The sequence below is a fragment of the Acromyrmex echinatior genome, chromosome 11 (genome assembly GCF_024713525.1).
Source record: "Acromyrmex echinatior isolate Ae372 chromosome 11, ASM2471352v2, whole genome shotgun sequence".
Classification (NCBI taxonomy): Eukaryota; Metazoa; Arthropoda; class Insecta; order Hymenoptera; family Formicidae; genus Acromyrmex; species Acromyrmex echinatior.
In genome coordinates, this window is record NC_141862.1 from 10,401,745 (window position 1) to 10,413,959 (window position 12,215).

At 42.5% G+C, this 12,215-nt stretch overlaps 1 protein-coding gene across 8 annotated transcripts in view; it reads right to left on the reverse strand.

The window, feature by feature from the left end:
• The window catches only part of LOC105148508 (uncharacterized), a 63,695-nt gene extending 53,221 nt beyond the window's left edge, over positions 1–10,474 (reverse strand). For 2 of the 8 annotated variants that reach the window (XM_087411426.1, XM_087411420.1), the window contains exons 1-2: positions 9,249–9,657; positions 7,284–7,489 (exon numbers count right to left, since the gene is read on the reverse strand). In XM_087411426.1, the coding sequence (XP_087267552.1) occupies positions 7,284–7,305 (22 nt within the window). In that variant the 5' untranslated portion in view covers positions 7,306–7,489; positions 9,249–9,657. Of the gene's footprint in view, positions 1–7,283; positions 8,313–9,248; positions 9,660–10,128 lie in introns of those variants that run through there. The other 6 variants (XM_087411422.1, XM_087411424.1, XM_087411421.1 and 3 more) reach the window with 6 other exon arrangements.
• Positions 10,475–12,215: the final 1,741 nt, after the last annotated feature.

A 12,215-nucleotide genomic window follows, 5' to 3' on the forward strand; every position in this document is an offset into this window, starting at 1 on the left:
GAACAGGTCATTCGTATTAATGATTTATTCTGTATAGCGGCATTAACCCTGCAGAGGAACGATGAACAACAACGCCGGGGCTTCGCCGTACCATTGCCGAGGCACACTCTCTGAAGTTCGGCCTGGCATCCGATAATTCCTTCGATAATATTGTTTTCGCGCATAATTAACTCCCTGGGCAGTGCGCGTGTATGCTTTTGTGCATGTCCCCTCTGCCATGAAATTTTCGTCAGGCGAACCACTACCGTGAAACCAATAACCGTCGAGGGTACGGCCAAACGAAAATGGCGCGCCGCAAGATAAAAGTTATCGCAAGAGATGAGAGGCGGAAGGAGCTTGAAGACAGGATCTTGACATGCCCTTGACGTCAGGGAACAACCAGGAAGCTCAGCATCGTCGCTATCCGCCAGGACGAATTATTAATACCTATAATACGTTGCGAGTCGCACTCGCGCGGAAGCGACAGGCGGAAAGTTTCTGTCGTCGGTCGGATCACGCCGTGGCGTTTATACGACGACCGGTATTAATGCAGCAATGATAATGCGCATTATAAAGTTCGCTTTATGCTCGCGACGTCGAACTAACGACGGATACTACTGACTCTCATTGAGTCGATAAGATCGATCTAACAGCGAAGTTTCCTGTGTCAATACGGCACATCGATGATTTCTCCATCGAGAAGAAAAAAAATTAAATAACAAGAAATGGAAAATATAGAATGGCGAATTTTCTGTGAGTTAAAAAAAACTCGAATTCTGCTCGATAGTTGGAGCTGTTATATTTTCTCTTACGCATGGTACGTGGGTTCAAGGACCCCTATTTATTATGACGATGCCGATATCCCGATGTATCGAAGTAACTCCTCTATGAACTCCCAACGGGAATTCTGTATTGGGTTTCGATCTCTTTTATACGTACTAGCTGTACAACGGCAAACGATAGAAAATGGAGATAGATTACATTGAGTAGAATGAGTAAATTCACATGAAATGATTGATGAGTTATAAGATTTAAAAGAATTTAGTTTTATAACTAATTTTGAGGACATTTTTTTTTAAAATACTTTTACAGTTACGTATATGTATTCTTTCTTTTGTAAAATAATGTGTACATTTTAAACAATAATATGAGAGATAATTCGTTATTATTGCCCATTTCGTGGAAAGATAATTTCTCGGAAACTGCTCGCACAGTCTGGGATATGAAAGTTCGGAATTAATACGATTATCCTGCTTTAGAAATGGACTTGCAATAATGAGATCTTTATAGAAACTCTAAAGCGCTGGACAAAGAGAATAACGCGGGATTATAGCAGAAACTCGTAAATGCCGTCCGTAGCATTACTACGTGGCGTAAATCGTGCACCGCCGAGTTTCGAAGTTCTCCACGCCAGCCATCGCCCTTTCTCGTAGCAATAGACAGTCATTTGAGGCATCTACTCTCGCGATCAATCCCAGCATATCGACGTCGTTGTATACAAAGTGCCAGCGGCTCTCTGTAGAGAGGCCGATCAAAGGCATTCCTAAAGTTTATTCCGGCCGATCCACGCCTTCGAAAAGCATCGAAAAACGGAATATCATCGTTAGTGATACGGCGAGCTATCATTATTGCAACCTTTGAAATGTCCTTTGAAATTTCTTTACACCGTTTCCCCGTCTTTCGCTTAGCTAGAATAAACTGCACCGAGTAAAAACTTAAAAGTTCGAAAGGTCAGAAGAAGAGCTTTCGAAAATATTATCCAGGCGCTGGCCATCAGAGAGAAAAAGAGAGAGAGAGAGAGAGAGAGAGAGAGAGAGAGAGAGAGAGAGAGAGAGAAACTGGCCTGATAACCATTTAACACGTCGTGAAATTTTTCGTTCGGTAAACTAAACCTTCATCGGCTCGGAAAAGTGGTTTTCGTTCACCGAGAAACTTGAGCAAAAAATGGCCTGTCGTTTTTCAGTATCAATAATCGACGTAGCTTCACGCAAAATATGACGTTTAATATATGGCAAAAATTTCTGCTCGATCAAAAATTATATATGTTTACAAGGCTTCTCCTGCTTATCTAAAATAAGTAATCGATAAAACAAACGTCTGTCGATAGGAAGAACGTTTACCTTACTAAAGGCAAGTAGCAACAACTTAGAAGATTAATGGCTTATCCGTGCAAATATAAACTCGGTTAATTGCTCGAAATCTCGTATACCGATATTGTCGTTAACATTGCGATATATAGATACAGCTTCGTTTCACGTTCGCGGTCTTGAACGATGGCCAAGTTTAACGATTGTTGTACGTTCTGTTTGAAATACCGACATAATAAAGAGAAACTTTTGCCGAGAACAACTTACCACGTTTCTTGTGCAGTGTATTCTATTTCGCTTGTAAACTGTTCGGACTGATACCAACATCCATCTCATAATTATATATAGAATATGTCGCGTATGTAACTTAAGAATTATTGTTGTCTGTAGAATATTAAAATATCATTTTCTTGTTGTGTATCAACTTACTCAATATTTATATGGAGAAAAAGAAAATAGATGATTGCATTTGTTATTTACAAAAATTCGTATTTTGTGATGTACGAGCGAAACGGGAGTGTTTTAAGAGGTGCCAGCCTCAAGGAAAAGCTCAGAAGATCTCGTTTCCAAAGGTGGATAAGATCAACCTTCGTTTACGAATGGTTTGCGAGGGTAGTTTCCGTGCCTGAGATAACGCTCCTTCTTCCTTTTCCTGAAGAAACCCTCCCGCGCGTTCGTCTGTGTAAGTGTGTGTTAGTGTGCGCACACGTGCACGGCTTTAAAGTGCGCCAGAACTACCGCAAATCGACCACCGAATTTCCTCATTCAAGGAAATCGAAGGAACGAGGTAATGCAACGTAACGCGGGGAGTCATTTTGCATCACCGTTTTCCCGAAAATCAGCATTTCACGGGAATTTTCGTTCAGCGAAATATTTTTATCCTAAAGCAACTATATATTTTTCGTACATATAAGGTACATATTATTATTCATAAATTTTTGTCTATATTCTTAAATTGATAACTTACATGAGATAACATGAAATGAAAATTTTAGTTATTTAGAATGAGAGAGAGAGAAAGAGAGAGAGGATGAAATGATTTCACGTAAAACATTATATATTAAAATCATTTTTGTTATTTCTTTTCAGACTAAACTGAAACAGTCGCGTAATAATTCTAAAAATATGCTTGCTGTAAAATAATAAATTACATAAAATGGACTTGAAGAAATAGCTTCGTGCGAAATGCGATACGTGCCAAAACTTCTTTTAGATTTTTCGTATTTCTGCAACATGCTATCCCAATCAGTCGCATGTCGTGTACGACTTTGCGCGACAACACGCGAAAATAAAAATTCGCGTGATAATGCAAATAAAACGCATTGTCATCGTTATTGCGAGCATTTCATCTCCATTAACGATGACACATTTCTGGCGTCATGGTGATGAAACATAGCGCGTAAATATGCGGCCCTACACGAGCGAGCAACGTGGAAACGATAGAAAGAAAGTAGGTCTCTGCCAGAGACGTCGCCATTGAAACTGTTGTGTTTTCGCTGAAGAGAGGAAATATAACGAGAAGATTTATAACGACAATGCTGTGTGCTACAACGAGAGCACGCCGAAAAAATCATGCTGAAGAAAATCCTCTCAAATTTCGGCTAGCTTTTTACTTGTGTCGCACTTATCATCGCAAACGAGATCGTCCGAACTTTTTCTTTTCTCCCGCACTTCTTTTGGACATTCCGAGAGGTATGGGACGGAATTTAGACAATTCTTTAAAAAAAATCAAGCTTTCGAGAAATCATAAAAAACACTTAAAAAAAGTATCGAGAACTAGACGAACTGTTTATACGGGTGATAACAAAATGATTATAAGCATAAAAAGGAGTGTGAGTGGATTGAGCTTGAAGAGTGAAAGAGTTTCTTTTTCAGGTGATGAGGAGGGTGACAGCACCCCTCAATCACTTCTTGCTCCTCGCCGACTTCCTCTCGCCTTTACGCTATCGTTTCTCGTCCGATGCTATCGTTATAGTTCTTACGACAGTACTTTTTCTTAAGCAAATGTCCGCGAATTTTTCTCCTCTGAAAAGACTTTACATCCTTTTCTATATATATGCGTACATAGTTGAAACGTATCCCTTTTAAATCATTGTTCAAATATTTTAAAAGCGTCTCGGGTATTTTAGAATATCCCTCCAAGACTGTTTATTCTACGAAAAATAGCTGCAGTACGAACGAATCGTTTTAATCAAATCGCTGAGAATCTAAATCTAAAACTAAGGAGAGATAAATTGACCGTGTGCGCAAGCTCGCTTTAATCACAGCCAACGGCGGTTTAAGTCCGATCGCTGTTTCCGCACGCAAATTGCTGCCCTTTCCCAACGATACGTCGCTTTTCGTAATCCTATCGTCTTCGGAACGCGCGAGAAGCACGAAAAGCACGAAGAGACCCCGGCGAACAACAATCGCTGCAATGTATAACACCGATTTTCCGTGCTTAACTTCGTCTCTTGACTCACGGACAGAGGGAAAATCCAAGCTGGCTCGACCGAGGTAGTATTATATACCGGTGGGTTTACATAGGTCGTACCACCTGGTAGATACATCGCTGCTCGTCGTTTACCCGACAAGCACGGTAAGAGAGAGACCGAAAGAGATAGATAGATAGACAGATAGAAAGAGAGAGAGAGAGAGAGAGAGAGAGAGAGAGAGAGAGGAGAGAGGAGGTGGATAGTAGCAGGTCGCGGTTAGGAAGACGAAGGCAGAGGATGAAAAGGGCGGCGGTGGGTATCAGAGAGAAGAGGTGGGAGGAGGATGGCAAAAAAGAGCCGCGGTAGGGGGTGGTGGTGGCGGGCGGCGAGTGGGGTTGAAGCGGCGGTAGCTGAAGGAGGGAATGACCCCGCGTACCCGGGGTCAACCGTTGCACTATGCTCTCTCCGTGTCTCATAGTCATGGACGAGCCTCGTTCGCTCGCACGCTCTGATATATACGAGTTAGATGTGTATATGCACAGGCCTGGAAGAAGCCACCTGAGCACACCTGAGTCAGGTGGTTGTTCTTACTCGCCTTACTGTCGTGTCATATATATACGGCGCAGGTATATTGCGCATTGCCGTCGACGCGATATTTATGAATACACGCGGGATGAGACTGGCGGCGAGACGGCGACGCCGAACATTATTTCTCGTTATTGTCAAACGATATATCTCTGGGTCCTCCACCTCTCTCGAATAGCTTTCTCGCCTAGACGATGTCAGCTATCTCCCCCGAACATTCGCCTATGCGAAATACGTGGGAGAAAGTAGAAACTCGAGAGAGGAGATATTTTTATCTAGATTCACGCGTGAACAATGCATGTTAAAGGCCGTGGCATGTAACACCAGGAAAGATACGTCGTATAAAATAACGCAATACTATTTTGCCTGTCGAGTTTTAAACCCGCTGGAAAAATATAGCGAACGAGGGAAAATTTGAAAGTGTACAACACACACCGTTCATTTAACGAAGTATCGAAATATCGATATTCTTTAAAACGCGGTTATTAATAATTAGATACACAACAAAATCCTATACTAACATTGGTCGACGTTGTTAATCGTTTAATCTCAGATATAACGAATCACGTAGAGCGTATATATCGAAATTATGATCCACTCGCGAAGCACCAGACATTAATAATTTCAGCGTGCAGCTATTTTTCCGTACCTTCATAAGATGTACGAGAAACGCTGCATATAAAAATATACACAAAATTTGTATATATACCTCCTCTCCAGCGGGATTCTTTCGCGAACATTGGATTATTTCGCAACGTCAAGTCAAGTCAGATTTCAGTATCGCGCGTGCAGCTGCTTGCGGAACGGTGAGCTTCCGCTTTCGAAATCGCTTTATGTGCGATTATATTTTTTAGCCGGTCGGCCGCGCCTATATTTTCTACCTAGCACAGTAGATATCCGTGACGATATTAAGTTATGATGGATATAACCGTCCTGCATCCATCATAAAATCAAGTTACAGTTACGTGCTATCGCATGACGTTTCGATATCGATTCTACGTACGTTCGTATTCGGCGACGTGTATGTATATATGTATATATGTGTGTATCCGCGAAAAGCAAGACGCTGTATAAATCACATTTCTAAGTCGATAATCGAGCACGATACGATGCGAGACAATGAGAACGAGAGATGTGCGATAACGATAAAGGCAGCCGATCGATTTGCGTATCGCGCAACAGTATCACGTCGTTGTGCTAGATTATAATCCAACCGCAGCATTGTAATTTCTCTATGGTATCGCACTGAAAATGAAGTGCATCATCACGCAATTGTACAAGTTGCACCACCTCGCTCGTTGAGAATAGCCACAGTGAGAAATGCAAACGAGAACTTTTTCGCGATACTTAATGCCCATCATTAACGACATGCCATCATGAGTCGCGTCTCCAATTAACGCAATTAGCGATTTCATTAGCACTAATTACATCACGCGTCGCACTTAACTCGCCTCTCTCACGTGTCCGCCCCGTGACGAAACAATGATTGATACCACGCGGTAGTTTCCAGAGTTTTTGCTGTTCTTTTTTTTTTCTCCTTGCAACACGCAAATCCAGGAAAGTCCGAAAAATCCTCTTTGAACTTTTCCAACAGGAAGGAGTTTTTATCTCCGACGAAAAAAACCTCACGAAGAAGTCGAAACTATCGAAACTATTTCTACCCAGCCGCCTGCTTTTTGCACGAGAATTTAATAGCGTTGTATCGCACGTTTCGCCATTCCGAACTGCGGAGGTTTTAACAACAAATTTCGACGTGATTCTCAATCGCGTCTGCATTTCCACATACAAATTTGACGACCAGTTCAATTTTTTCTTTTCTCTTAAATAGAAACTCGTGTAACACCCAAACAACGTAGATTATTTCAACAATATTTTTCTTTTTCTCTAAATAATTATCTCAAGCAACATTGCTGCAAGATTCTGTCTATATGGAATATACTCGAAATAATTATTTTGAAAACAAAAAGAAAAAAAAAATTAAAAAGAATCGTAACATTTGTAAATCACTATAAATCACTATAAATCTAAAAATCATGATAATAAATTTAAATCTTTCGAAGAATTTGAAAAGAATTTAACGAGACTCAGGCTGCTTCGTTACAGTACAATCCCAAATCTACTGGCAGATGTTTCACTAATTAAATTCGATAATTATATCTCGTTGGAAGTGTAATAAATCACCAGTCTTGGCGGAAAATTGAATGAGAGAAACGCTTACCCGTTACGCTGAGCAGCGACATGTTCGGAGGATCCCCCTTTACTCGGCTGAATCTTTCAAGTTGTCTCTAATCAACCGAGCAGTGCACTCAATTCGTGTAGAGATCCGTATTGAAAGTTATACGCTGCTTTACGATGAAACACGCGCCGGTTCGTGTAGATACACTGTCTCGTATACGATACGCAGGCTAAGTATCCTCTGCACGCCTGCACTAATAATCCTCCTTTCTCTCTTTTTCTTTCTCTCCCTCTCCCTCTCTCTCTCTCTCTCTTTCTCCCTCCCCCCCCCCTCTCTCTCTCTCTCTCTCTGTCTTATTCTCTCTGTCTTTCGTTCTTTTTATCTCCCTGCTCTTTGCTCACTATGCGTCTCTATCACGTACAATGTACAAACGCGAAATACGTGTCTCATCCACACGTATACAGATATATATGTGTCTGTATAAGTATACGTTACGTTTGAAATCCGTGTTTATAGTCGCGACGTACACGCTGGTTACGCGCAAAAGCTTGAAAGTACGGAAAGTACGAGGTAAGTACGAGCACCTCGAATGCGCTTTTTTTTTATTATCTCTCTTCACTTCTTAACGGAATATTTCTGTTTACAGTTCGTCACAGGTTGACCGCGGCGAAGCGTCCATCCGTATACCTTGTCGCGATACACCGGTTTATCTGGATCAACGATACCTGGCTCCTTCTCCCCCGTCGCTCCTATACCCTGGTTCACCCCCTCCCACCCTTCCCCTGCCGGTGTGTGTACACTGGCCGATGACCGTACGTGACACGAGTTCCTATGCACTCGCCTGTAACACTGTTTTCTCTGTATACCGGCGCGATGACGATCGATCGGCGCGGAAAATGACTAATGTACACGCGTTATTATCAACGATTGACTCGCTATCAGTCTTTACTGAGATACGAGAAGGGATTAACGCTGGCGGATTAACGTTCGCACGCCGCCTTGCTAATCATCGGTTGCACTCCTTCCGTCGCGCGTATCGTCGATTGCGGCTAGAAATAGCAAGGCTCTTGGTCACGCGCAACAACGTAGAAAACCGTCGTTCCGACGGTTGAGAAGACGAAGATCGTCACTGCTCGTTGCCGTGTTGTTGTCGTCCCGGTGCTCCAAAAGTCGTCCTGATATCAAATCGTCCCCGCGAACGTCGTCGTCGACGAGTAATGAGGCTACGATGCTAATAATAGCGAGACGCTGGCAATAATAGTAGTACGGCAGCACCGATACGATTTCTGTGTGGCTATCGCTGATCCACTGCGGCTCGATGATGTTGCTGTTGTCGTTCCCGTGTGCCACGCGACGGCCGCAATTGCGAGACAACATCGCCGAGACAGCATCGCTATGTAAGTCCGTCGTTGATCGCCGTTTTCCACCGACGTTGTGATAAATTCGACCAAGCGTCTCTCGATTCTGGAGAAGTGGCCACCGAGTCGCCGTCGCCGTCGTCGTCGTCGTCGTCGTTGTCGTCGCCGCCGCCGCCGCCGTCACCGTGCTTTTCGTTATTATCATAGTAGCGAGGGCTGCAAGGGATGTTCCGAGTCGCCGTCGCGCGTCTCTCGTGCTCGTCAGGGGAACGTGCACCACCAACGACGCCAGACACGTCGTCGCCGTCGTTCCGAGGCGCGACCGGTCACGCGCATTTCACTACGGTACCGTGAAAGAGCGCTGGGCACGTAAGATAGACAGAGAGAGAGAGAGAGAGAGAGAGAGAGAGAGAGAGAGAGAAAGATAGGAGAGAGACTGGGAACAAAACGGATCGGGACGAATGGGAAAAAAATAGAAAGAAAAAACGGAGGGGCTCCCGCGCGCTCCGGGACCGAATTCGGAACGATGGATAGGTCAAAGAGAGAAAGAGAGAGAGTGAGAAGGGGAAAGGAAAAGGGGATGAAGGGACGAAGAAGATCGGAAGAAGCACGCGGTGTCGCGAGAACTCTTGATGAATATCTCACGTACCGAATACACAGTAAACCGTGATCTCTCTCTTTTTCCTTCCCCCCCCTCGCTCCTGGTACCGTTCGCTCACTGCTCTTCACGTCGTCGTTTCCGTGTCGACCGCAACCGCGTAACCCGCACGCCGTGCACTCGATTTCGCTCCGCTGTGTACGAGGGGGGTGGAGGGTGGTAGTAACGTGCGTCAGCGACGTGCAGCGTTACCGGAAGAAGGAACGTGTCTGACGCGCGCGTGATCGGAGTGCGGTGCCACGATCGCGTGCCGCTCGATCTGTCACCGACGCCGACGTTGATCCGCTGGAACGTTATTGCGAACATACGCGGACTGCGCGACGTCGAGCACTGTGCGAACGGAGACGCCTCCGACACGCCGCCGCCATTTTGCTACGTCAAAGGGGTGACAGCGCCGGCGCTGATAAAGCCGGTCAGAACCGAACGACGTCGGAGCTAGCCGACGTACGCTCGGTGGCGAGACTACCGTGAACCTCGCCACCACCTCGCCACCCCCTCTCGAGAGGTACAAGCACCGGTCCTACCCTGCCTCTTTCTCCACCACCAGCGGCCGAGCAAGCTGCCTTTTTCGACGATGCGTTTGCTCGCTCCAGGGGTGCAACGTCTTGAGAAATCGTTGCGGAGTCTCGGCTCGCTCCGAACACGATTATTCAGAGTTCAAAAGGTTGGAAAACCGCGTTTCGTGCCCCCGATTTACAACGGCATGTTAAATGGACGTTACTTTTACATCTCGAGACTCTTTCGAATAAATATTTAGAATACTCACGCAAGAGATTCTTTTCGAGATTTTCCACGAAATTATATTACGTAATTTTGCGTAGTACGCATTCAGCATGACATGCTTTTGATAATGTGAAAAGACTAAACTCACCTCTTGGAAGTTGGATCGCTCCCGCACTCGTAGAAGCTAAGTGATCCTAATTAGCGATGCCGTCGAGTTTCGCTCGAATTTCCGGAGCGAATGCACGTCGCGAGACTCGTTTTCGCACAACTGTAATGCAGAGAGAGAGAGATAGAGATAGATAGAGAGAGAGAGAGAGAGAAAACAGATTAGTCTCACTGTAAGATGCCTAATTCCGATAACAGCTGCCTACACCGCCATCCGTGATTACTTTACGAGGCGATGGCGATCTCTCTAGTTACTTGGAATAAACGTTATCCCATCGCCATCACGAAAGGCTATAAAAAGAAGACTGAAATCGTTGCATGCTGCCAGCACGATTGAATTTATGCGGTTGTACGAGCAAAAAAATTGCTGATCCATATTCCCAATAATACGTGCTTGAAATAATTTTACTCCACAAATAATACGCGCGATGGCCAGAACGAATAATACAATGTTATACTGCCCGCAGGCTTTTTCAAAATTAGTTAAAATTCATGATATCTCGGGCGTCGGTATTTCAGATGGAAAATTGGTTCATTAGGATGCCTGTGTAAACTGTTTTCTCGTTAGCGTGAGAAAGGGTCGTAAATGCGGGGTTGAACGAGCTGTGGCACACGCAATGTCTGGTATTCCGGAGTCTCTGCAAATACCGACGTAGAACGTTTTACGACTACCGCCGATCGCAACGTCGCGATAAGAAATTTTGCACATTGTCATAAAGATACTCGATCATTAATTAATTTCTACAATCTACTCTCATTCAAGCCGGTGAACGGATTTGCAAAGCGGCATTAATACGGGACACGGACGGCGCGCCATGAACAAGTAGTTACGCCGCGTTACGGCGCGACGCGTCGCCTCAATAAGTAGTAAATCCCGTTCGTGCGCGACCCGCGAATCGCGCTATTGACTCGTACTACTGAAAAAACCAACTGCGCTCTCGCTCCATAATTTTCATAAACAAACCGGAAAATCATACAAAATGAGGTATAATAGAATGAGAAGAAAAAGAGGCCATGTAAAACAAATTCAAATTAAGTAAAAAAAATTATTATTATTTATTTAATATAAATGTTAGTGACGAAACGTTTCAACTTAATTTAATCATCTTCAATCGAATATTTAGAAAATTACTAATCTAATAAATATATAAATTAATTAATTAATTAAATTAATAAGTTAAGTAAAATGTTAAAAATTAAACATTGGAATGATTGGAGCGTTTGCCTTTGTTTTCATTTTTATAATTCGTTTAAACGTTTCACATTTAATATTTAGTTTATTAATTTGTTTACCTGCATTACATTATCATTCGATTGAGAATGACTAAGTTAAATTATAAAATATTTCACCATTGATATTTATTACATTAAATAGATGATTAATCAGTTTTATACATAATTTTTGTTTTATATATTTCTCTTCCTTTTCACTCCATTAGTAAAATGAGGACAATTTATAACTTATTTAAAACAAATATGTTTGTTCAAAAATTCAGGAATTAAATAAACAATCAATACATTCAGGCAAAAAATAATTAAAACTATATAGAAAATTTTAAAAAAGAATAATCCAAAGTAAATTTTACTTAAATTTAAAATAGAAGATATGTAATTTTTTTAAAAATACTATCAGCGCTATTACAGTTATCCTTTGCTCATAAATATTTTATAATTTACAAACATTTTTTGAAATATTTATAAAATATTTGAAAGTATCTAAAAAATAGCCAGTTTGATATATATATTTCTATTTTCTTATGAGAAATTATTTTTTGTATTTTATGCAAGAAATTAATTTGACATGTAGACTATTCGTTATTTGGGTTTGTAACATGATTAAACAATAATTAAATTTACACGTGCTGATGATCAGATTCTAAATACGAAGGAAAGTTCCCGATATTGACTCGTATTTAGGATCCAACAGCTTCGTCAATGACGTCGATTCGATGTAGAGCAATTTCATTAGACCTAGTTATAAATAGTCTTTCATGCTTCATAGTTATCAATAAGAAATGCATCGTGCACCGCAGCAACGACGTTCTTTTTGAACATCGAGGCGCATACCGT